The 27124-nt window shown below is 44.0% G+C and overlaps 1 protein-coding gene across 1 annotated transcript in view; it reads right to left on the bottom strand.

The window, feature by feature from the left end:
* tes (testis derived transcript (3 LIM domains)) overlaps positions 1-22604 on the bottom strand; it is a 34372-nt gene extending 11768 nt beyond the window's left edge. The window contains exons 1-3 of the mRNA XM_072435541.1: positions 22513-22604; positions 13591-13676; positions 532-638 (exon numbers count right to left, since the gene is read on the bottom strand). Coding sequence (XP_072291642.1) covers positions 532-638; positions 13591-13676; positions 22513-22539 — 220 coding nt within the window. The 5' untranslated portion in view covers positions 22540-22604. The remainder of the gene's footprint in view (positions 1-531; positions 639-13590; positions 13677-22512) is intronic.
* Positions 22605-27124: the final 4520 nt, after the last annotated feature.

Genomic DNA, 27124 nt, shown 5'->3' with positions numbered 1-27124 from the left:
GCTAAGGCTAAACTACAGCTACAGCTAAAACTACAGCTAAACCTAAAGCTACAGCTATAGCTAAAGCCACAGCTAAAGCTACAGCTAGAGCTAGAGCTAAAGCTAAAGCTACAGCTAAAGCTAAAGCCACAGCTAAAGCTACAGCTAGAGCTAAAGCTAAAGCTAAAGCTACAGCTACACCTAAAGCTACAGCTATAGCTAAAGCTACAACTAAAGCTAAAGCTACAGCTAAGGCTAAACTACAGCTAAAGCTAAACTAAAGCTACAGCTACAGCTAAAGCCACAGCTAAAGCTAAACTACAGCTAAAGCTAAAGCGACAGCTAAAACGAGAGCTAAAGCTACAGCTAAAACTAGAGCTAAAGCTACAGCTAAAACTAGAGCTAAAGTGAGAGCTAAAGCTAAACCTAAAACTAGAGCTATAGCGCTAAAGCTAAAACTAGAGCTAAAGCTAAAGCTAAAGCTACAGCTAAAGCTACAGCTAAAGCTACAGCTACAGCTAAAGCTACAGCTAAAGCTAAAGCTAGTCTGACCTGTGTACTTGGTGTCCTCGAACAGTTTTCCCACTCTCTTGTCTTGCTCGGAGTTCATCTGAACGTCGTGCTCGGTCAGGCCGCACTTACAGTTACGACAGATCTTCCTACAAACACACAAAGACTTTTTATTATTTTCACCGCTCGAAACAAAAGCTAGAACACAATCAAACCGTCAGAAAACCGCTTTCACGTATGACGTCCCAGTTATTTTTATATTTCAAGCTCCGACCGACGTTTGTAACGTGACAAAGCGGCTCGTTTTAAAAGGTGCTTTAAAAGGTGTTTTAAAGCTGCACTGTGTAACATTTCTGAGTCTCGACGGTGAAAATGAACAGTTTGTTTTCTGCAGCTTCAGCGAGCGACGAGTCAAGTCCTGACAACGCTTCATTCTGAACGCGTCAGATTTACGACCGAGACGAGCCGCGGCAGGAAAACAAGACAGTACGTGTTGTGTTGTACGCGATGTGTTGTACGTGTTGTGTTGTACGCGATGTGTTGTACGCGATGTGTTGTACGCGATGTGTTGTACGTGATGTGTTGTACGTGATGTGTTGTACGTGATGTGTTGTACGTGATGTGATGTGTTGTACGTGATGTGTTGTACGTGATGTGTTGTACGTGATGTGTTGTACGTGATGTGTTGTACGTGATGTGTTGTACGCGATGTGTTGTACGTGATGTGTTGTACGTGATGTGTTGTGTTGTACGTGATGTGTTGTACGTGATGTGTTGTACGTGATGTGTTGTACGCGATGTGTTGTACGCGATGTGTTGTACGTGTTGTGTTGTACGCGATGTGTTGTGTTGTACGTGATGTGTTGTGTTGTACGTGTTGTGTTGTACGTGTTGTGTTGTACGTGATGTGTTGTACGCGATGTGTTGTACGCGATGTGTTGTACGCGATGTGTTGTACGCGATGTGTTGTACGTGTTGTGTTGTACGCGATGTGTTGTACGTGTTGTGTTGTACGTGTTGTGTTGTACGTGTTGTGTTGTACGTGTTGTGTTGTACGTGTTGTGTTGTACGCGATGTGTTGTACGCGATGTGTTGTACGTGTTGTGTTGTACGTGTTGTGTTGTACGTGTTGTGTTGTACGTGATGTGTTGTACGTGTTGTGTTGTGTTGTACGTGTTGTGTTGTACGTGTTGTGTTGTACGTGTTGTGTTGTACGCGATGTGTTGTACGTGTTGTGTTGTACGCGATGTGTTGTACGCGATGTGTTGTACGTGTTGTGTTGTACGTGTTGTGTTGTACGTGTTGTGTTGTACGTGATGTGTTGTACGTGTTGTGTTGTGTTGTACGCGATGTGTTGTACGTGTTGTGTTGTACGCGATGTGTTGTACGCGATGTGTTGTACGCGATGTGTTGTACGTGTTGTGTTGTACGTGTTGTGTTGTACGTGTTGTGTTGTACGTGTTGTGTTGTACGCGATGTGTTGTACGCGATGTGTTGTACGTGTTGTGTTGTACGTGTTGTGTTGTACGTGTTGTGTTGTACGTGATGTGTTGTACGTGTTGTGTTGTGTTGTACGTGTTGTGTTGTACGTGTTGTACGTGTTGTGTTGTACGCGATGTGTTGTACGTGTTGTGTTGTACGCGATGTGTTGTACGCGATGTGTTGTACGTGTTGTGTTGTACGTGTTGTGTTGTACGTGTTGTGTTGTACGTGATGTGTTGTACGTGTTGTGTTGTGTTGTACGCGATGTGTTGTACGTGTTGTGTTGTACGCGATGTGTTGTACGCGATGTGTTGTACGCGATGTGTTGTACGTGATGTGTTGTACGTGATGTGTTGTACGTGTTGTGTTGTACGTGATGTGTTGTACGTGATGTGTTGTACGTGATGTGTTGTACGTGTTGTGTTGTACGCGATGTGTTGTACGCGATGTGTTGTACGTGATGTGTTGTACGTGATGTGTTGTACGTGATGTGTTGTACGTGATGTGTTGTACGTGATGTGTTGTACGTGATGTGTTGTACGCGATGTGTTGTACGTGATGTGTTGTACGTGATGTGTTGTGTTGTACGTGATGTGTTGTACGTGATGTGTTGTACGTGATGTGTTGTACGTGATGTGTTGTACGTGATGTGTTGTACGTGATGTGTTGTACGCGATGTGTTGTACGTGATGTGTTGTGTTGTACGTGATGTGTTGTGTTGTACGTGTTGTGTTGTACGTGTTGTGTTGTACGTGATGTGTTGTACGTGATGTGCTGTACGCGATGTGTTGTACGCGATGTGTTGTACGCGATGTGTTGTACGTGTTGTGTTGTACGCGATGTGTTGTACGTGTTGTGTTGTACGCGATGTGTTGTACGTGTTGTGTTGTACGTGTTGTGTTGTACGTGTTGTGTTGTACGCGATGTGTTGTACGCGATGTGTTGTACGTGTTGTGTTGTACGTGTTGTGTTGTACGTGTTGTGTTGTACGTGATGTGTTGTACGTGTTGTGTTGTGTTGTACGTGTTGTGTTGTACGTGTTGTGTTGTACGTGTTGTGTTGTACGCGATGTGTTGTACGTGTTGTGTTGTACGCGATGTGTTGTACGCGATGTGTTGTACGTGTTGTGTTGTACGTGATGTGTTGTACGTGATGTGTTGTACGTGATGTGTTGTGTTGTACGTGATGTGTTGTGTTGTACGTGTTGTGTTGTACGTGTTGTGTTGTACGTGATGTGTTGTACGTGATGTGTTGTACGCGATGTGTTGTACGCGATGTGTTGTACGTGTTGTGTTGTACGCGATGTGTTGTACGTGTTGTGTTGTACGTGTTGTGTTGTACGTGTTGTGTTGTACGTGTTGTGTTGTACGTGTTGTGTTGTACGCGATCGGTTGTACGCGATGTGTTGTACGTGTTGTGTTGTACGTGTTGTGTTGTACGTGTTGTGTTGTACGTGATGTGTTGTACGTGTTGTGTTGTGTTGTACGTGTTGTGTTGTACGTGTTGTGTTGTACGTGTTGTGTTGTACGCGATGTGTTGTACGTGTTGTGTTGTACGCGATGTGTTGTACGCGATGTGTTGTACGTGTTGTGTTGTACGTGTTGTGTTGTACGTGTTGTGTTGTACGTGATGTGTTGTACGTGTTGTGTTGTGTTGTACGCGATGTGTTGTACGTGATGTGTTGTACGTGTTGTGTTGTGTTGTACGTGTTGTGTTGTACGTGATGTGTTGTGTTGTACGTGATGTGTTGTACGTGATGTGTTGTACGTGATGTGTTGTACGCGATGTGTTGTACGCGATGTGTTGTACGTGATGTGTTGTACGTGTTGTGTTGTACGTGTTGTGTTGTACGTGTTGTGTTGTACGTGTTGTGTTGTACGTGTTGTGTTGTACGCGATGTGTTGTACGTGATGTGTTGTACGTGTTGTGTTGTGTTGTACGTGTTGTGTTGTACGTGATGTGTTGTACGTGATGTGTTGTACGTGATGTGTTGTACGTGTTGTGTTGTACGTGTTGTGTTGTGTTGTACGTGTTGTGTTGTACGTGATGTGTTGTACGTGTTGTGTTGTGTTGTACGTGTTGTGTTGTACGTGATGTGTTGTACGTGATGTGTTGTACGTGATGTGTTGTGTTGTACGTGATGTGTTGTGTTGTACCTGATGTGTTGTACGCGATGTGTTGTACGTGATGTGTTGTACGTGATGTGTTGTACGTGATGTGTTGTGTTGTACGTGATGTGTTGTGTTGTACGCGATGTGTTGTACGTGATGTGTTGTACGTGATGTGTTGTACGTGATGTGTTGTACGTGATGTGTTGTGTTGTACGTGATGTGTTGTGTTGTACGCGATGTGTTGTACGCGATGTGTTGTACGTGATGTGTTGTGTTGTACGTGTTGTGTTGTACGTGTTGTGTTGTACGTGATGTGTTGTGTTGTACGTGATGTGTTGTGTTGTACGTGTTGTGTTGTACGTGATGTGTTGTGTTGTACGTGTTGTGTTGTACGTGTTGTGTTGTACGTGATGTGTTGTGTTGTACGTGATGTGTTGTGTTGTACGTGTTGTGTTGTACGTGATGTGTTGTGTTGTACGTGATGTGTTGTACGTGATGTGTTGTGTTGTACGTGATGTGATGTGTTGTACGTGATGTGTTGTACGTGTTGTGTTGTACGTGATGTGTTGTGTTGTACGTGTTATGTTGTACGTGTTGTGTTGTACGTGATGTGTTGTGTTGTACGTGATGTGTTGTACGTGATGTGTTGTACGTGATGTGTTGTACGTGATGTGTTGTACGTGATGTGTTGTGTTGTACGTGATGTGTTGTGTTGTACGTGTTGTGTTGTACGTGATGTGTTGTGTTGTACGTGATGTGTTGTGTTGTACGTGATGTGTTGTGTTGTACGTGATGTGTTGTGTTGTACGTGATGTGTTGTGTTGTACCTGATGTGTTGTGTTGTACCTGATGTGTTGTGTTGTACGTGATGTGTTGTGTTGTACGTGATGTGTTGTGTTGTACGTGATGTGTTGTGTTGTACGTGATGTGTTGTGTTGTACGTGATGTGTTGTGTTGTACGTGATGTGTTGTGTTGTACGTGATGTGTTGTGTTGTACGTGATGTGTTGTGTTGTACGTGTTGTGTTGTACGTGATGTGTTGTACGTGATGTGTTGTACGTGATGTGTTGTGTTGTACGTGATGTGTTGTACGTGATGTGTTGTGTTGTACGCGATGTGTTGTACGTGATGTGTTGTACGTGTTGTGTTGTACGTGATGTGTTGTGTTGTACGTGATGTGTTGTGTTGTACGTGATGTGTTGTGTTGTACGTGATGTGTTGTGTTGTACGTGATGTGTTGTGTTGTACGTGATGTGTTGTGTTGTACGTGTTGTGTTGTACGTGATGTGTTGTACGTGATGTGTTGTACGTGATGTGTTGTGTTGTACGTGATGTGTTGTACGTGATGTGTTGTGTTGTACGCGATGTGTTGTACGTGATGTGTTGTACGTGTTGTGTTGTACGTGATGTGTTGTGTTGTACGTGATGTGTTGTGTTGTACGTGATGTGTTGTGTTGTACGTGTTGTGTTGTGTTGTACGTGTTGTGTTGTACGTGATGTGTTGTGTTGTACGTGATGTGTTGTGTTGTACGTGATGTGTTGTGTTGTACCTGATGTGTTGTGTTGTACGTGATGTGTTGTACGTGATGTGTTGTGTTGTACGTGATGTGTTGTGTTGTACGTGATGTGTTGTGTTGTACGTGATGTGTTGTGTTGTACGTGATGTGTTGTGTTGTACGTGATGTGTTGTGTTGTACGTGATGTGTTGTGTTGTACGTGTTGTGTTGTACGTGATGTGTTGTACGTGATGTGTTGTACGTGATGTGTTGTGTTGTACGTGATGTGTTGTGTTGTACGTGTTGTGTTGTGTTGTACGTGTTGTGTTGTACGTGATGTGTTGTACGTGATGTGTTGTACGTGATGTGTTGTGTTGTACGTGTTGTGTTGTACGTGATGTGTTGTGTTGTACGTGATGTGTTGTACGTGATGTGTTGTACGTGATGTGTTGTACGTGTTGTGTTGTGTTGTGCGCGATGTGTTGTACGCGATGTGTTGTGTTGTACGCGATGTGTTGTACGCGATGTGTTGTACGCGATGTGTTGTACGCGATGTGTTGTACGCGATGTGTTGTACGCGATGTGTTGTGTTGTACGTGATGTGTTGTACGTGATGTGTTGTGTTGTACGTGATGTGTTGTGTTGTACGTGTTGTACGCGATGTGTTGTACGCGATGTGTTGTACGCGATGTGTTGTGCGCGATGTGTTGTGCGCGATGTGTTGTGCGCGATGTGTTGTGCGCGATGTGTTGTGCGCGATGTGTTGTGCGCGATGTGTTGTACGCGATGTGTTGTACGCGATGTGTTGTACGCGATGTGTTGTACGCGATGTGTTGTACGCGATGTGTTGTACGTGATGTGTTGTACGTGATGTGTTGTACGTGATGTGTTGTGTTGTACGTGATGTGTTTTGTTGTACGTGATGTGTTGTGTTGTACGTGATGTGTTGTACGTGATGTGTTGTACGTGATGTGTTGTACGTGATGTGTTGTACGTGATGTGTTGTACGTGATGTGTTGTACGTGATGTGTTGTACGTGTTGTGTTGTACGCGATGTGTTGTACGTGATGTGTTGTACGTGATGTGTTGTGTTGTACGTGATGTGTTGTACGTGTTGTGTTGTACGCGATGTGTTGTACGCGATGTGTTGTACGTGTTGTGTTGTACGCGATGTGTTGTACGTGTTGTGTTGTACGTGTTGTGTTGTACGTGTTGTGTTGTACGTGTTGTGTTGTACGTGTTGTGTTGTACGCGATGTGTTGTACGCGATGTGTTGTACGTGTTGTGTTGTACGTGTTGTGTTGTACGTGTTGTGTTGTACGTGATGTGTTGTACGTGTTGTGTTGTGTTGTACGTGTTGTGTTGTACGTGTTGTGTTGTACGTGTTGTGTTGTACGCGATGTGTTGTACGTGTTGTGTTGTACGCGATGTGTTGTACGTGTTGTGTTGTACGTGTTGTGTTGTACGTGTTGTGTTGTACGTGATGTGTTGTACGTGTTGTGTTGTGTTGTACGCGATGTGTTGTACGTGATGTGTTGTACGTGTTGTGTTGTGTTGTACGTGTTGTGTTGTACGTGATGTGTTGTGTTGTACGTGATGTGTTGTACGTGATGTGTTGTACGTGATGTGTTGTACGCGATGTGTTGTACGCGATGTGTTGTACGTGTTGTGTTGTACGTGTTGTGTTGTACGTGTTGTGTTGTACGTGTTGTGTTGTACGCGATGTGTTGTACGTGATGTGTTGTACGTGTTGTGTTGTGTTGTACGTGTTGTGTTGTACGTGATGTGTTGTACGTGATGTGTTGTACGTGATGTGTTGTACGTGATGTGTTGTACGTGTTGTGTTGTACGTGTTGTGTTGTACGTGTTGTGTTGTACGTGATGTGTTGTACGTGTTGTGTTGTGTTGTACGTGTTGTGTTGTACGTGATGTGTTGTACGTGATGTGTTGTACGTGATGTGTTGTGTTGTACGTGATGTGTTGTGTTGTACCTGATGTGTTGTACGCGATGTGTTGTACGTGATGTGTTGTACGTGATGTGTTGTACGTGATGTGTTGTGTTGTACGTGATGTGTTGTGTTGTACGCGATGTGTTGTACGTGATGTGTTGTACGTGATGTGTTGTACGTGATGTGTTGTACGTGATGTGTTGTGTTGTACGTGATGTGTTGTGTTGTACGCGATGTGTTGTACGCGATGTGTTGTACGTGATGTGTTGTGTTGTACGTGTTGTGTTGTACGTGTTGTGTTGTACGTGATGTGTTGTGTTGTACGTGATGTGTTGTGTTGTACGTGTTGTGTTGTACGCGATGTGTTGTACGTGATGTGTTGTGTTGTACGTGTTGTGTTGTACGTGTTGTGTTGTACGTGATGTGTTGTGTTGTACGTGATGTGTTGTGTTGTACGTGTTGTGTTGTACGTGATGTGTTGTGTTGTACGTGATGTGTTGTACGTGATGTGTTGTGTTGTACGTGATGTGATGTGTTGTACGTGATGTGTTGTACGTGTTGTGTTGTACGTATGTGTTGTGTTGTACGTGTTATGTTGTACGTGTTGTGTTGTACGTGATGTGTTGTGTTGTACGTGATGTGTTGTACGTGATGTGTTGTACGTGATGTGTTGTGTTGTACGTGATGTGTTGTGTTGTACGTGTTGTGTTGTACGTGATGTGTTGTGTTGTACGTGATGTGTTGTGTTGTACGTGATGTGTTGTGTTGTACGTGATGTGTTGTGTTGTACGTGATGTGTTGTGTTGTACGTGATGTGTTGTACGTGATGTGTTGTACGTGATGTGTTGTGTTGTACGTGATGTGCTGTGTTGTACGTGATGTGTTGTGTTGTACCTGATGTGTTGTGTTGTACGTGATGTGTTGTGTTGTACGTGATGTGTTGTGTTGTACGTGATGTGTTGTGTTGTACGTGATGTGTTGTGTTGTACGTGATGTGTTGTGTTGTACGTGATGTGTTGTGTTGTACGTGATGTGTTGTGTTGTACGTGATGTGTTGTGTTGTACGTGTTGTGTTGTACGTGATGTGTTGTACGTGATGTGTTGTACGTGATGTGTTGTGTTGTACGTGATGTGTTGTACGTGATGTGTTGTGTTGTACGCGATGTGTTGTACGTGATGTGTTGTACGTGTTGTGTTGTACGTGATGTGTTGTGTTGTACGTGATGTGTTGTGTTGTACGTGATGTGTTGTGTTGTACGTGTTGTGTTGTGTTGTACGTGATGTGTTGTGTTGTACGTGATGTGTTGTGTTGTACGTGATGTGTTGTGTTGTACGTGATGTGTTGTGTTGTACCTGATGTGTTGTGTTGTACGTGATGTGTTGTACGTGATGTGTTGTGTTGTACGTGATGTGTTGTGTTGTACGTGATGTGTTGTGTTGTACGTGATGTGTTGTGTTGTACGTGATGTGTTGTGTTGTACGTGATGTGTTGTGTTGTACGTGATGTGTTGTACGTGTTGTGTTGTACGTGATGTGTTGTACGTGATGTGTTGTACGTGATGTGTTGTGTTGTACGTGATGTGTTGTGTTGTACGTGATGTGTTGTGTTGTACGTGATGTGTTGTGTTGTACGCGATGTGTTGTACGTGATGTGTTGTACGTGTTGTGTTGTACGTGATGTGTTGTGTTGTACGTGATGTGTTGTGTTGTACGTGTTGTGTTGTGTTGTACGTGTTGTGTTGTACGTGATGTGTTGTACGTGATGTGTTGTACGTGATGTGTTGTGTTGTACGTGTTGTGTTGTACGTGATGTGTTGTGTTGTACGTGATGTGTTGTACGTGATGTGTTGTACGTGATGTGTTGTACGTGTTGTGTTGTGTTGTACGCGATGTGTTGTGTTGTACGCGATGTGTTGTACGCGATGTGTTGTACGCGATGTGTTGTACGCGATGTGTTGTACGCGATGTGTTGTGTTGTACGTGATGTGTTGTACGTGATGTGTTGTGTTGTACGTGATGTGTTGTACGTGATGTGTTGTGTTGTACGTGTTGTACGCGATGTGTTGTACGCGATGTGTTGTACGCGATGTGTTGTACGCGATGTGTTGTACGCGATGTGTTGTGCGCGATGTGTTGTGCGCGATGTGTTGTACGCGATGTGTTGTACGCGATGTGTTGTACGCGATGTGTTGTACGCAATGTGTTGTGCGCGATGTGTTGTGCGCGATGTGTTGTGCGCGATGTGTTGTGCGCGATGTGTTGTACGCGATGTGTTGTACGCGATGTGTTGTACGCGATGTGTTGTACGCGATGTGTTGTACGCGATGTGTTGTGTTGTACGTGATGTGTTGTGTTGTACGTGATGTGTTGTGTTGTACGTGATGTGTTGTGTTGTACGTGATGTGTTTTGTTGTACGTGATGTGTTGTGTTGTACGTGATGTGTTGTACGTGATGTGTTGTACGTGATGTGTTGTACGTGATGTGTTGTACGCGATGTGTTGTACGCGATGTGTTGTACGTGATGTGTTGTGTTGTACGTGATGTGTTGTACGTGATGTGTTGTACGCGATGTGTTGTACGCGATGTGTTGTACGCGATGTGTTGTACGCGATGTGTTGTACGCGATGTGTTGTGTTGTACGCGATGTGTTGTGTTGTACGCGATGTGTTGTACGTGATGTGTTGTACGTGATGTGTTGTGTTGTACGTGATGTGTTGTGTTGTGCGCGATGTGTTGTACGCGATGTGTTGTACGCGATGTGTTGTACGCGATGTGTTGTACGTGATGTGTTGTGTTGTACGTGATGTGTTGTACGTGATGTGTTGTACGTGATGTGTTGTGTTGTACGTGATGTGTTGTGTTGTACGTGATGTGTTGTGTTGTACGTGATGTGTTGTGTTGTACGTGATGTGTTGTACGTGATGTGTTGTACGTGATGTGTTGTACGTGATGTGTTGTACGTGATGTGTTGTACGTGATGTGTTGTACGTGATGTGTTGTACGTGTTGTGTTGTACGCGATGTGTTGTACGCGATGTGTTGTACGCGATGTGTTGTACGCGATGTGTTGTACGCGATGTGTTGTGTTGTACGCGATGTGTTGTACGTGATGTGTTGTACGTGATGTGTTGTACGCGATGTGTTGTACGCGATGTGTTGTGCGCGATGTGTTGTACGCGATGTGTTGTACGCGATGTGTTGTACGCGATGTGTTGTACGCGATGTGTTGTACGCGATGTGTTGTACGCGATGTGTTGTGCGCGATGTGTTGTGCGCGATGTGTTGTGCGCGATGTGTTGTGCGCGATGTGTTGTGCGCGATGTGTTGTGCGCGATGTGTTGTGCGCGATGTGTTGTACGCGATGTGTTGTACGCGATGTGTTGTACGCGATGTGTTGTACGCGATGTGTTGTACGCGATGTGTTGTGTTGTACGTGATGTGTTGTGTTGTACGTGATGTGTTGTGTTGTACGTGATGTGTTGTGTTGTACGTGATGTGTTTTGTTGTACGTGATGTGTTGTGTTGTACGTGATGTGTTGTACGTGATGTGTTGTACGTGATGTGTTGTACGTGATGTGTTGTACGTGATGTGTTGTGTTGTACGTGATGTGTTGTGTTGTACGTGATGTGTTGTGTTGTACGTGATGTGTTTTGTTGTACGTGATGTGTTTTGTTGTACGTGATGTGTTGTACGTGATGTGTTGTACGTGATGTGTTGTACGTGATGTGTTGTACGTGATGTGTTGTACGTGATGTGTTGTACGTGATGTGTTGTACGTGATGTGTTGTACGTGTTGTGTTGTACGCGATGTGTTGTACGCGATGTGTTGTACGCGATGTGTTGTGCGCGATGTGTTGTGCGCGATGTGTTGTGCGCGATGTGTTGTGCGCGATGTGTTGTGCGCGATGTGTTGTGCGCGATGTGTTGTACGCGATGTGTTGTACGCGATGTGTTGTACGCGATGTGTTGTACGCGATGTGTTGTACGCGATGTGTTGTGTTGTACGTGATGTGTTGTGTTGTACGTGATGTGTTGTGTTGTACGTGATGTGTTGTGTTGTACGTGATGTGTTTTGTTGTACGTGATGTGTTGTGTTGTACGTGATGTGTTGTACGTGATGTGTTGTACGTGATGTGTTGTACGTGATGTGTTGTACGTGATGTGTTGTACGTGATGTGTTGTACGTGATGTGTTGTACGTGATGTGTTGTACGCGATGTGTTGTACGCGATGTGTTGTACGCGATGTGTTGTGTTGTACGCGATGTGTTGTACGTGATGTGTTGTACGTGATGTGTTGTGTTGTACGTGATGTGTTGTGCGCGATGTGTTGTACGCGATGTGTTGTACGCGATGTGTTGTACGCGATGTGTTGTACGTGATGTGTTGTGTTGTACGTGATGTGTTGTACGTGATGTGTTGTACGTGATGTGTTGTACGTGATGTGTTGTGTTGTACGTGATGTGTTGTGTTGTACGTGATGTGTTGTGTTGTACGTGATGTGTTGTGTTGTACGTGATGTGTTGTACGTGATGTGTTGTACGTGATGTGTTGTACGTGATGTGTTGTACGTGATGTGTTGTACGCGATGTGTTGTACGCGATGTGTTGTACGCGATGTGTTGTACGCGATGTGTTGTACGCGATGTGTTGTACGCGATGTGTTGTACGCGATGTGTTGTGCGCGATGTGTTGTGCGCGATGTGTTGTGCGCGATGTGTTGTGCGCGATGTGTTGTGCGCGATGTGTTGTGCGCGATGTGTTGTGCGCGATGTGTTGTACGCGATGTGTTGTACGCGATGTGTTGTACGCGATGTGTTGTGTTGTACGCGATGTGTTGTGTTGTACGCGATGTGTTGTGTTGTACGTGATGTGTTGTGTTGTACGTGATGTGTTGTGTTGTACGTGATGTGTTGTGTTGTACGTGATGTGTTGTGTTGTACGTGATGTGTTGTGTTGTACGTGATGTGTTGTGTTGTACGTGATGTGTTGTGTTGTACGTGATGTGTTGTGTTGTACGTGATGTGTTGTACGTGATGTGTTGTACGTGATGTGTTGTACGTGATGTGTTGTACGTGATGTGTTGTACGTGATGTGTTGTACGTGTTGTGTTGTACGCGATGTGTTGTACGCGATGTGTTGTACGCGATGTGTTGTACGCGATGTGTTGTGTTGTACGCGATGTGTTGTACGCGATGTGTTGTACGCGATGTGTTGTACGCGATGTGTTGTACGCGATGTGTTGTACGTGATGTGCTTTAAATGCATTTTAAATGAATAAAAACCTCAATCATCGATTAATCGCCAAAAAAAAACATTCAGATCAGAACTCTCTCTCACCCAAGATTTAAACTCGCATTAAACGATTCTCAAAACATCACTCACTAAACTAAAGCTACAGCTAAAGGTACAGCTAAAGCTACAGGTACAGCTAGAGCTAAAGTTACAGCTAACGCTAGAGCTACAGCTAAAGTTACAGCTAAAGCTACAGCTACAGCTAAAGCTAAAGCTGTGTCTCAGTGCTTTTTATTTAAGTTTGTGTTCTTTCTTCCCAGTTTCTCCAGTGAAATCACATCATGTTCCACTGCACTTTTGTCCCTTCTGGTCTGGGAAGAGAAGACTTTTGACTTGACGTTCATGAACAGCTGGAATTCAAATCCACCATAAAAATGTGTCGTCACGAGGAACAAGCCCGAGCGAGTTTATCCTGGATCCATTACACGCATTCTTCTGTCTTTTTCATGTTCCTCGTGTGGGAAACTTAGTGCCGGTCGGTGGTGGAGTGGTTAACACACAGCACACATATGCCAGGCCCCAAGTGCATTTTGTGTGGTGACGCCCTTATTTACGAATGAAATAAACTCCTGTGCTTGCGGGAATGACATCTAAAAAGGTGGATAAGCAGGAAAAGTGATAGAGCAGCTTCAAGTTAGGAGTTAGCGTTAGCGCTTTAGCATGTTAGCATGTCAGGGGTGTGTACCTATGTTCCCCCTTTTCTATGAACGAGGAATCATAGGTACGCACCCCGGGGGAACATGGGGCGGACCGCGTTAGCTGGTACAAACCTCCAGAAGTGCAGCTCGAAGCCCTCACATTTGTCTTTACATTTGAGACACAAAGCTCCGGCGCCGAACTCGTGGCCCAGCGTCATCTGAAACACAGCAACATAAGACGGTCAGAGAAACGATGTCCCCGTGTGTCAGATGCCCTCCCGTCCTCCTAGATCCCACTTTTCACTGACATCGATCTATTCATGTACATTTAGAAGTTAAAATAAAAGTGTGTGGTTTTCAGTACTGTTTAGTAATGTTCCGTTTGTGATGATTTATGGACTTAAAACCAGCACAGGAGACGAATCTCTAAGCTTTTTGAAAGAATGACGCAGCTGGTAGTTTTACTCTGTGTCATGTTTGAGTCACTGTCAAAACAGATGAAGAAGAAGAAGAAGAAGAAGAAGAAGAAGAAGAAGAAGAAGAAGAAGAAGAAGAAGAAGAAGAAGAAGAAGAAGAAGAAGAAGAAGAAGAAGAAGAAGAAGAAGAAGAAGAAGAAGAAGAAGAAGAAGAAGAAGAAGAAGAAGAAGAAGAAGAAGAAGAAGAAGAAGAAGAAGAAGAAGAAGAAGAAGAAGAAGAAGAAGAAGAAGAAGAAGAAGAAGAAGAAGAAGAAGAAGAAGAAGAAGAAGAAGAAGAAGAAGAAGAAGAAGAAGAAGAAGAAGAAGAAGAAGAAGAAGAAGAAGAAGAAGAAGAAGAAGAAGAAGAAGAAGAAGAAGAAGAAGAAGAAGAAGAAGAAGAAGAAGAAGAAGAAGAAGAAGAAGAAGAAGAAGAAGAAGAAGAAGAAGAAGAAGAAGAAGAAGAAGAAGAAGAAGAAGAAGAAGAAGAAGAAGAAGAAGAAGAAGAAGAAGAAGAAGAAGAAGAAGAAGAAGAAGAAGAAGAAGAAGAAGAAGAAGAAGAAGAAGAAGAAGAAGAAGAAGAAGAAGAAGAAGAAGAAGATGATGATGATGATGATGATGATGATGATGATGATGATGATGATGATGATGATGATGATGATGATGATGATGATGATGATGATGATGATGATGATGATGATGATGATGATGATGATGATGATGATGATGATGATGATGATGATGATGATGATGATGATGATGATGATGATGATGATGATGATGATGATGATGATGATGATGATGATGATGATGATGATGATGATGATGATGATGATGATGATGATGATGATGATGATGATGATGATGATGATGATGATGATGATGATGATGATGATGATGATGATGATGATGATGATGATGATGATGATGATGATGATGATGATGATGATGATGATGATGATGATGATGATGATGATGATGATGATGATGATGATGATGATGATGATGATGATGATGATGATGATGATGATGATGATGATGATGATGATGATGATGATGATGATGATGATGATGATGATGATGATGATGATGATGAAGAAGAAGAAGAAGAAGAAGAAGAAGAAGAAGAAGAAGAAGAAGAAGAAGAAGAAGAAGAAGAAGAAGAAGAAGAAGAGAAGGAGGGAGGAAACAGAGAGAGGAGAGAGAGAGGACAGAGGAGAGAGAGGCAGTTGTTTGAGGCTCTTTGTGGATGGACATTCTCAGCTGATGCCGTCACTTTCTTTCTTTAGATACAATTTACAAACGCTTCATTTCCCGTCCGTAAATGTCAAATATCACTTCATGTCATCGTTTGTCTCTTTTTGAGCTCATAATTCAAGTCTTTACAGATATGATCCTCCACATCCGAATCATCTCCACAACAACTAATGCAATATTATACATTATTTACTGCTTTTTTGGTCCATTTTAAGTGCAGTTTTGCTTCGTTTGTGCTTCGTGATCATCTGGACTTTAGGTTTGGTCCAGGTCAGTTTGACAACAGGCCACGGCCACTGCGCTCGCTCCCTTTGTAAACATTGCGTGGAATAACGGTTCAAAATGCTCTTTTTCTGCCCGAGCTGAGCCGTTACCGTGACGCTGTGTTCTGAGCGGATCAAAAGCAGATGCCGGTCAGACGCAGCGGGAGCAGGAACACGCCCAAATATGGTCAAAACATCTGATCTGGGGGCGTGACCCGAATCCCACAACACCTTATTATTGATAATTTGAAGAGCTTTTCCTTTAAAAAAAAACACCGTAAAAAGCCTTGAGTTAAAAAAAATAAACGTAAAAGATGCTCAAAAAAGAGCAGATTAAACATTGAGAGGGTAAAATTGTGCCGTAAACGTTCAAACGAGTGCATAAAGTGCTATTTATGCACTTTAAACCTCATTTAAAGGCGGAATACGGGACTTTATCTGTTGTAAATATGTTTGTTTTGTGTTTTTCCTCAAAACATTTGGCGAAAAAGCAGCACGTTGTGACCAAAATGAGATCGCTGCACGCCGTCTGCGGCTAATGCTAAGTTGGATTTGCACGTTTGGGTAAGAGGAGAACGCAGCACTCTGATTGGCTGCGCGGTGGTCCGTCCCGCCGTGACGTTTCCCAGCTTTAAAGACGTGTTTTTAGTCTCACAGCGCCACCTACAGGCAGCACCACGCACTGAACGCACTTAAGATTAATACATTTAAAATTGTGCTAAAATTTACCCGTATTTTCCAGAGTATAAGTCGCACCAGCCAAAAAATACATAGAGAAGAAAAAACATATAAGTCGCACTGGAGTATAAGTATATAAGTATAAATATAAGTTGCACTCCGGCCAAAACTATGAACAAAGGTGCGACTTATAGTCCAGAAAATATGGTAAACACATTTTATGCCAGAGTAGCAATTTTTTTAGTTCATAATTCCATTTCCTGTTTGTAATTGATGACATCACAGAAGGAAATTACCCAGCAAACACTGGGACAAAACTCATCTGATGTCACAAATAAAAAATATACGAGAGCGACTTTATTTTGACGAGTCCAAAAAGTTGTTTCTTTGTGTAAATTCTGCATAAGTGTCCCTGGTGTGATGTCACTTCCTGTCCCTGGTGTGATGTCACTTCCCGTAATTTTCTACACATTTTGCCACTTTTCGCCACAAATACCTGCTTGATTGGTGTAAAAATATAATTTATAAGTAAAACAGGTATAAATACATTAAATAAAGTCAAAATGTGTAAATTGTAAAAAAAAAAAACTGTCAAAGGCACTTTTATGACATCATATCATGAAACTCCAGAAAAATACTCTGGGACAGCGCCACATCTGAGCTCATAGTTACATCCCAGCTCAGATATGGTCCTGGTTTGGTCCTGGTTTGGTCCTAGTTTAGTCCTGGTTTAGTCCTGGTTTAGTCCTGGTTTGGTCCTGGTTTGGTCCTGGTTAGTCCTGGTTTAGTCCTGGTTTAGTCCTGGTTTGGTCCTGGTTTGGTCCTGGTTTAGTCCTGGTTTAAAAACAAAACATGGAAAAACAAAATGCGAGTCAGGCCCAATCTGAGAAATGTGATTCATATTCCCTGTGAAAAGATAAAGCCCAGTCTCACTGAAACTAGTCTGAAACTTGCTGTGCTAAATGTCAGATCCTTATGTAACAAATCCTCTCTTAATTAATAATTTTATTTCTTCTTATAATCTTGATTTTATGTTTTTAACTGAAACATGGCTTGACAAAAACACAGGAAATGTAGTTCTGATAGAATCTGCTCCACCCAACTTTAAGTTTGAATCTGAAACACGAGAAAACAAAAAAGGGGGTGGAGTCTGTGCTGTCTTTAGAGATGAAATAATGACCCGCAGGTTGTCTTTTGGGGTGTTTTCATCATTTGAGTATGTATCCTTTAAAATGGAGCTAAAACGTTCTCTTCATTGTTTTATACAAGCCTCCCCAGCACTGCCAAAGTTTTATTGATGATTTTACTGAGATGCTTTCAGTCATATGCACAGACTTTGATGGTTTGGTCATTACAGGTGATTTCAATGTGCATGTTGATAATATTTGTGACAGAAATGCTAAAGAGCTTGATGCTGTCCTTGAAACCTTCAGTCTTACTCAGCATGTGAGAGGCCCCACCCACAGCAAAGGACACACTCTAGATCTCATAATTACAAAGGGGGTAAATATTTCAAATGTTAATGTGATCGATGTTGCTCTGTCTGATCATTTCTGTGTCTTCTTTGACCTGTCTGTTTCTCCCAAACCTCCGGTTGGTCCTGCAGTTGTTCAGAGGAGACACATAAGTGATGGCACAGGTGCACTGTTTATGGAAATGATAAACTTTGAAAATGTCTCATGTTCTAATGTAAATGATTTGTTGAACTCTGTTACATCTAGTGTTTTGAATGTTCTGGACACCATCGCCCCTATAAAGGCTAAAATGGTTAAAAATAAGCAGAAGGCGCCGTGGAGAAATGATGATTCGGTCAGGGCACAGAAAAGGGAGTGACGCAGGGCCGAACGGAAATGGCGCAAGTCAAAGCTCCAGGTTCAAAAAGAGATTTACAAAGAAAAGCTGAACATGTACAACCTAATCTTATGTAGAACTAGAGAAAGATATTTTTCTGAAATAATTGGAAGCTGCAGTAACAACTCGCGTGTCCTGTTTGCCACAGTAAACAGATTAACAAACCCTCCAGCTCAGCTGCCGTTAGAACTCATTTCCACATCCAAGTGTAATGAGTTTGCATTATTCTTTAATGACAAAGTTCAGGGCATTAAAAATGCTATAAATCCCACAATGCAAAAAATTACCCTAAAACCACCAAGACACTTAGAGCTAACTCACTTTGCACCAGTAACTGACAAAACTGTCCATGAGATCATCACCAGTCTGAGTTCATCTACATGCTGCCTTGATGTGTTACCCACCAGATTTCTAAAGTCTGTGCTGAACAGTTTGTTAGCACCATTCACTCACATAGTTAACATGTCGCTTCAATCTGGAACATTCCCAATGTCTTTGAAAACTGCGGTCATAAAGCCTCTCCTAAAGAAGAGCAGTCTTGATGCCGCAGTACTGAGTCATTACCGGCCCATCTCTAATCTGCCATTTTGGGGCAAAGTCCTTGAAAAGGTTGTTTACCAACAGCTCACAGATTTCCTCTTAATAAACAACTCATTTGATGTTTTTCAGTCAGGTTTTAGACCTCATCACAGCACTGAGACTGCTCTTGTCAAGGTGACAAATGACATCCGCCTGAACACTGACACGGGCAAAGCCTCAGTCTTAATTCTGTTAGATCTGAGTGCTGCTTTTGACACTGTCGATCATGGGATCCTCTTAGAGACTAGAGGACTGGGTGGGCATCACTGGCACTGCCCTAAACTGGTTAAGGTCCTATCTGGAAGACAGGAAGTACTTTGTTGAAATTGGTAGCTGTGTCTCAGACCACATGACCCTGACCTGTGGAGTGCCCCAAGGGTCAGTCCTGGGTCCCCTTCTGTTCAACCTCTACATGCTGCCGTTAGGTCAGTTGATACGCAGTGAAAATGTGTCCTATCACAATTATGCAGACGACACTCAGATCTATGTTTCACTATCGGCAGGTGACTATGGACCAGTAGATTGACTCTGTCACTGCATCCAACAGATCAGTTTGTGGATGCAAAACAACTTTCTCCAGCTGAACTCAGACAAGACTGAAATAATCGTTTTTGGCCCACAGAAACAAAGAGAAAGTGTTAGCGGTCACCTCCAGAGTCTCGCTCTAAAACCTACAAACCAAATTAGAAATCTGGGGGTAATAATGGACTCAGACTTGAACTTTAAAAGCCACGTCAAATCAATAACATCAGCAGCTTTTTACCATCTAAAAAACATTGCCAAAATCAAAAATATAGTGTCAAAACCAGATTTAGAGAGACTTATCCATGCGTTTGTCTCCAGTAGATTAGACTACTGTAACGGCCTGCTCACTGGTCTCTCCAAACGAGTTGTAAAACAGCTGCAGTACATCCAGAACGCTCCTGCTCGGGTCCTGACTAGAACCAGGAAGTATGAGCACATTAGTCCTGTTCTCAGGTCTCTGCACTGGCTCCTGTGGCTCAGAGAATAGACTTTAAAGCAGCTCTGCTTGTGTACAAGTCTCTCCATGGCCTAGCACCAAAGTACATCTTGGATATGTTAGTGCCATATGAACCATCTCGGACTCTGAGGACCTCAGGGACCGGCCTCCTGCTGGTGCCAGAGTCAGGACAAAACATGGGGAATCTGCGTTTCAGTTTTATGCAGCTAAAATCTGGAACAGTCTTCCTGAAGATGTGAGACAGGCTTCTACTCTGACAATGTTCAAATCTAAGCTAAAAACTGTTTTGTTTAGCTGCGCATATGACTGAAAGGATTTTTTCTTTGCACTCTTCTCTTTTGTTTGTGATTTTATTAGTTTAGAAAATCAGTTGGATTGATAATTTTTAATTTAGTTAATTTTATTGTATTTCTGTTTCTGTAATTTCTTTGTGATTTGAATGCATTTTTCCTGCTGTGAAGCACTTTGAATTGCCTTGTGTATGAAATGTGCTCTACAAATAAACTTGCCTTGCCTTGCCTGGTTTAGTCCTGGTTTAGTCCTGGTTTGGTCCTGGTTTAGACCTGGTTTAGACCTGGTTTGGTCCTGGTTTGGTCCTGGTTTGGTCCTGGTTTGGTCCTGGTTTAGTCCTGGTTTGGTCCTGGTTTAGACCTGGTTTGGTCCTGGTTTAGTCCTGGTTTAGTCCTGGTTTAGACCTGGTTTAGACCTGGTTTAGACCTGGTTTAGACCTGGTTTAAGTCCAGTTGGAGTGTAGATGGACACAGGGTTGGCAGTCTTTTGTTTGAGGCACGTATCATAATGTATTGTCTAACCTCAGAGACACCTCGGTCAGTTTGGTCTGGCTCTGGGCCTGGCTCTGGGCCTGGCTCTGGGCCTGGGTCAGGACCGGGCTCTGGGCCTGGCTCTGGGCCTGGCTCTGGCTCTGGCTCTGGCTCTGGCTCTGGCTCTGGCTCTGGCTCTGGCTCTGGACCTGGCTCTGGACCTGGCTCTGGCTCTGGCTCTGGCTCTGGCTCTGGCTCTGGCTCTGGCTCTGGCTCTGGCTCTGGCTCTGGCTCTGGCTCTGGCTCTGGCTCTGGACCTGGCTCTGGACCTGGCTCTGGACCTGGCTCTGGACCTGGACCTGGCTCTGGGCCTGGCTCTGGCTCTGGCTCTGGCTCTGGCTCTGGCCCTGGACCTGGCTCTGGACCTGGCTCTGGACCTGGCTCTGGACCTGGACCTGGCTCTGGCTCTGGCTCTGGCTCTGGCTCTGGCTCTGGCTCTGGCTCTGGCTCAGGATCAGGACAGAGGGTCAAAGACAGAGCAGAAAATGTAAAGTCCTCAAAAATGCTCCAGTTTATCCTTTTCTCCAGTTTATCCTTTTCTCCAGTTTATCCTTTTCTCCAGTTTATCCTTTTCTCCAGTTTATCCTTTTCTCCAGTTTATCCTTTTCTCCAGTTTATCCTTTTATCCAGTTTATCCTTTTATCCAGTTTATCCTTTTATCCAGTTTATCCTTTTATCCAGTTTATCCTTTTCTCCAGTTTATCCTTTTCTCCAGTTTATCCTTTTCTCCAGTTTATCCTTTTCTCTAGTTTATCCTTTTCTCCAGTTTATCCTTTTCTCCAGTTTATCCTTTTCTCTAGTTTATCCTTTTCTCCAGTTTATCCTTTTCTCCAGTTTATCCTTTTCTCCAGTTTATCCTTTTCTCTAGTTTATCCTTTTCTCCAGTTTATCCTTTTCTCCAGTTTATCCTTTTCTCTAGTTTATCCTTTTCTCCAGTTTATCCTTTTCTCTAGTTTATCCTTTTCTCCAGTTTATCCTTTTCTCTAGTTTATCCTTTTCTCCAGTTTATCCTTTTCTCCAGTTTATCCTTTTCTCCAGTTTATCCTTTTCTCCAGTTTATCCTTTTCTCCAGTTTATCCTTTTCTCTAGTTTATCCTTTTCTCCAGTTTATCCTTTTCTCCAGTTTATCCTTTTCTCTAGTTTATCCTTTTCTCCAGTTTATCCTTTTCTCCAGTTTATCCTTTTCTCCAGTTTATCCTTTTATCCAGTTTATCCTTTTCTCTAGTTTATCCTTTTCTCCAGTTTATCCTTTTATCCAGTTTATCCTTTTCTCTAGTTTATCCTTTTCTCCAGTTTATCCTTTTCTCCAGTTTATCCTTTTCTCCAGTTTATCCTTTTCTCTAGTTTATCCTTTTCTCCAGTTTATCCTTTTCTCTAGTTTATCCTTTTCTCCAGTTTATCCTTTTCTCTAGTTTATCCTTTTCTCCAGTTTATCCTTTTCTCTAGTTTATCCTTTTCTCCAGTTTATCCTTTTCTCCAGTTTATCCTTTTCTCTAGTTTATCCTTTTCTCCAGTTTATCCTTTTCTCCAGTTTATCCTTTTCTCCAGTTTATCCTTTTATCCAGTTTATCCTTTTCTCCAGTTTATCCTTTTCTCTAGTTTATCCTTTTCTCCAGTTTATCCTTTTCTCCAGTTTATCCTTTTCTCCAGTTTATCCTTTTCTCTAGTTTATCCTTTTCTCCAGTTTATCCTTTTCTCTAGTTTATCCTTTTCTCCAGTTTATCCTTTTCTCCAGTTTATCCTTTTCTCTAGTTTATCGTTTTCTCCAGTTTATCCTTTTCTCCAGTTTATCCTTTTCTCCAGTTTATCCTTTTCTCCAGTTTTAGACTTTGCACTTTCTTATTGTACGTGACATTTATTTGTTCTGACAGACACGTGACGCAGACTTAGTGTAAAAGAGGAAGTTGACAGAACTTTATGACTCTGTCACTGAGGGTCAGAGGTCAGAGGTCAGAGTGTTTCAGGGCAAAACTAAACTAAACCTAAACAGAACTTCTGTCCAACATTTGTCCCGCGGGTCAGACGCTTATGTGTCCTCACAAACCCGCGGACTGGAGCGGCGCGCACCTGCCCCGGGACGATTCCCGGGACGTGCCCCGGGAGCGGCACACGCCTTTCAGGGCGTCACCTTCACACTTTGCGCAGTAAAGACGCGCCGAGCGGACACGTACCTTCTTCACTTCCCTTTCGATCTCCATCTTGCGTGTGTCTGGCTCCTCACGGGGAGGTGCAGAGGAGGTGCAGAGGAGGTGCAGAGGAGCCCGGGGAGAACGCGCTCGTCGCTCGGGACAGGAACAGCTCCAAACACCGCCTCCGCCGCCGCTGCGCGCTGACTCCGGGAAACGGACACAGCGCAGCCGAGAAGCGGTTCTAGATCCGGCCAGCGCCTTCAAAATAAAACCACTCTTCATTTCAATGGTCTCAGAATCAGAATCAGGTTTATTGCCATTTGTCATGAACAAGATTCACAGACACAGGAACTTGTCCTGGTGATTTGATGCAACACAAACAACAAAACATTGAACATTGAATATAAAACAATGAACAATAAACTAACAGATATATAAAAGATAAGTAAGTAAAGTTAAAATAAGGTATTATATTTTATTTATGATATGTACATAAATAAAAGATGTAGTGCAATAAGAAGTGACAGTGAGTGACAGGTGCTTAAGTGTGTTCATGAGGGAAAGAAACTGTTCCTATGACGGCAGGTTCTGGTCCTGAGGGGAGTGGCCTCCGGCCTGAGGGGATCGGCCTCCTGCCTGAGGGGATCGGCCTCCTGCCTGAGGGGAGTGGCCTCCTGCAGAGATGGAAGTCTGCAGTCGATCACCTTCTCATCAGAGGGCGCTGTAGTCTCTGTTTGTCCCTGGCTGTGGCTCCAGCGTACCACATGGTGCTGGAGGAGGAGATAGAGGAGATGATGGAGGAGGTGCTGGAAGAGGTGATGGAGGAGGTGATGGATGAGGTGCTGGAAGAGGTGCTGGAGGAGGTGATGGAGGAGGTGATGGAAGAGGTGATGAGGAGGTGATGGATGAAGTGATGGAGGAGGTGATGGATGAGGTGCTGGAAGAGGTGCTGGAGGAGGTGATGGAGGAGGTGATGGATGAGGTGCTGGAAGAGGTGCTGGAGGAGGTGATGGAGGAGGTGATGGATGAGGTGCTGGAAGAGGTGATGGAGGAGGTGATGGAGGAGGTGATGGAGGAGGTGCTGGAAGAGGTGATGGAGGAGGTGATGGAGGAGGTGCTGGAAGAGGTGATGGAGGAGGTGATGGATGAGGTGCTGGAAGAGGTGCTGGAGGAGGTGATGGAGGAGGTGATGGATGAGGTGCTGGAAGAGGTGATGGAGGAGGTGATGGAGGAGGTGATGGAGGAGGTGATGGAGGAGGTGCTGGAAGAGGTGATGGAGGAGGTGATGGAGGAGGTGCTGGAGGAGGTGATGGAGGAGGTGATGGATGAGGTGCTGGAAGAGGTGATGGAGGAGGTGATGGAGGAGGTGATGGAGGAGGTGATGGAGGAGGTGCTGGAAGAGGTGATGGAGGAGGTGCTGGAAGAGGTGATGGAGGAGGTGATGGATGAGGTGCTGGAAGAGGTGCTGGAGGAGGTGATGGAGGAGGTGATGGATGAGGTGCTGGAAGAGGTGATGGAGGAGGTGATGGAGGAGGTGATGGAGGAGGTGATGGAGGAGGTGATGGAGGAGGTGCTGGAAGAGGTGATGGAGGAGGTGATGGAGGAGGTGATGGAAGAGGTGATGGAGGAGGTGATGGAGGAGGTGATGGAAGAGGTGATGGAGGAGGTGATGGAGGAGGTGATGGAAGAGGTGCTGGAGGAGGTGATGGAGGAGGTGATGGATGAGGTGCTGGAAGAGGTGCTGGAGGAGGTGATGGAGGAGGTGATGGAGGAGGTGCTGGAAGAGGTGATGGATGAGGTGCTGGAAGAGGTGCTGGAGGAGGTGATGGAGGAGGTGATGGATGAGGTGCTGGAAGAGGTGATGGAGGAGGTGATGGAGGAGGTGATGGAGGAGGTGATGGAGGAGGTGATGGAGGAGGTGCTGGAAGAGGTGATGGAGGAGGTGATGGAGGAGGTGATGGAAGAGGTGATGGAGGAGGTGATGGAGGAGGTGACGGTGGCTCCCACTTGAGATCCTGGTGACGGTGGTGCAGAGGAAGCGGTGGGAGTCCACAGTGGAGATGGGGGAGTCCGACTGGTTTTATCCGACAGGGGCCGAAAGGGGGCGAAAGGGGGCGGCAGGAGAGCTACTCGTACACCAACTCACGGGTTCGATTCCCGCTCGGATCAAGTCTAGACACTTAAAGTCCCTCTTAAAGTTCTCTCGTTTGACTTATTCTTACTTAGTGTTGGCGCTCTTGAACCTGTGGTAAATATTAATCACAGTTTTACGTCCGTTAAATAGTGTGAGAGTGAAGCAGATGAAACTACAAACCTGTCAATGATTGAACACGGCGTCTGTTATGAAGGCGTGGTTGTCCTGGGGAATTTATCATGTCAAGCTGCAGTACCAAACCTGACCACTAGGGGCGCGGCCACCTAATGAGCAGACAAACTTCCATCCATCCATTTTCTACCGCTTGTTCCCTTTCGGGGTCACGGGTGACTGGAGCCTATCCCAGTGACTTCAGGCCTTAGGCGGGGTACATCCTGGACAGTGGCCAACTTGTCGCAGGGCCAGACATCTTGATCTGTGCCTCGGAGGTGGTGTTAGCTCGTCCCTTTAGCCCCAGTTTTTGTGTGTTATTAGTTAGTGTGCGTGCATGAGACAGGTGGGTGTTTAGTGGGGTTAGAGATGAAAATCGGAATGCTGGGTGTTGTTAAAGAGGTTTAACCTGCATATCACCTGGACTAGCTTCCAGCTAAGAGCTAAGCGCTAACGCTAATGCTAAGATAACCTCTGTCATTCCGTGTTCTTTAGCTATTATCTTGCTGGTATCATCTGGGCCTCTGTATTTATAAGTCAGCCTCATATGCATGTCCGTTAGAATATGTGATCGACCACGGGTAAAACCGCCACAAGTCGGCCCCAACCAAACTGAGATAAAGCGAAAATACGATTTTTTTTTTCAAATGTGTGATTTTCGTTTTTTTGCAGAATGTGCTAGTTGAAGTTATGAATGAGCCCCTGTGTGCTTCAGATAACACTATTGGTTGTCTTAAACGTATACATTAAGCTGTTAAAAATGGGTAGTTTTCGGGTCTTTTTCCAGTGCTCCTCAGGGGCGTCACCTTTTTCTAGCCAGCGTATTGTTGATATTTTTCCACCAATCAGCTGCGAACCACATGGCTACTTATTCAGCAGTAGCTGCGTCCTCCTCAGAGACATTTTTCATTTGTCCAGACTGTCTTCAGAGCTTACATTCCCTGGACTGCATTGCAACGGAACTGAGGTACTTTTACTCTAAAGTATTGCTTTAACGCTGTGTTTTAAGGTGGTCTCGTGATGTCACTTTAGCCTCTTCACTTTTGCCTCGAGCACCTGAGCAGAGACGGAGCTATGCTAAGCTAACATGCTGCTTCAGTGCACTCTACTTTATAAATACGGGCTTGAATTTAATGTGACCACTTTCTGAATAATTAACATCACGTAGTCTCTTGAAACTAGCTGTTTTGCGATGATATAATGTCTGTATCTTCGTGTTTTTTACTGTTTTCTACTGTAGCCCGTGTTAGCCGCTTTAGCTCGCTACATTCCAAGCTAGCACCGGGCCGTGTTCTTTTTTCCTCGGCTTCAGCATAATAAATACGGGCTTGAATTTAATGTGACTACTGCTGAATAATTAACATCACGTACTCTCTTGAAACTAGCTGTTTTGGGACGGTGTAATGTCTGTATCTTCGTGGTTTTTACTGTAATTAAATTCCAAACTTTTGTTTCCCTTTTCAGAATTGGCGCTCACAGCTGGATTTCATCAAAAACTATGCAGAAGTCCATTGCATTACAGCTTCGACTGTGCAAATGCAGAATAGCAATTATACAGTATGAATAGACATAAATGTCTTTATCATACGCAATAATGTCACATTCAGGTGCATATAACTGATGTAAATAGAGTGTTTATTTTACCATTATTATTAGTATTATTTTGTCTTACGCTGTTTTTATTTTATTTTATCTTTATTTTCCCCTCCATTCCTTATTGAGAAATGAGAGGTTTTGTCTATAGGAGATTTTGTTTATAAGAGTTCTTCTATTAAGAGTGTTTTTTAAACTTCCTATAAGTTATCTGTCCTTTTCCTCTGTATCTACCTACACTGCAACAATGAAATTTCTCCATGTGTGGACAATAAATAAATATCTTATCTTATCAAATGTCACATGTCTTAATCTAATTCCTTCCCTCTCTCCCACGCATCCAGCACGGAGGCGACGCACGCGCGCACGTTCAGCACGGAGGCGACGCGCGCCCAGCACGGAGGTGATGCGCGCACGTTTAGTACAGAGGCGGCGCGCGCGCGTTTAGCACGGAGACTTTTGAAACTTTCACATTGTGTTAAAAAAATTTAAAAAGTTAACGAGTGTTTTATGTGAAATAGTTAGCCATTTCTTAAATGTCCTGTTATTTGTTTACAGCTTTGATGCCAAGAGACCAGGTGTGGTGCTTGCAAAAAGTCACTGTGAAGCAGAACAAGTGGAATTTCAGCTACTACGCAATTCAGCTGTTCTGCCTCCGGTTGACAATCTCCATGTCCTGGTCCCACCTGGACTGAACATTGACAGGAGGACCTATCTGCATGAAAAAATCAGACCTTTCTGTGCTGACGAGGCAAA

Source organism: Eucyclogobius newberryi, unplaced genomic scaffold, assembly GCF_026437365.1.
Source record: "Eucyclogobius newberryi isolate DKJ021-1_F unplaced genomic scaffold, fEucNew1.0.hap1 SCAF_7, whole genome shotgun sequence".
In the NCBI taxonomy this organism is placed as follows: Eukaryota; Metazoa; Chordata; class Actinopteri; order Gobiiformes; family Gobiidae; genus Eucyclogobius; species Eucyclogobius newberryi.
The sequence above is the reverse complement of the archived record's forward strand: the minus strand, read 5'-3'. Positions and strand labels throughout refer to the sequence as shown.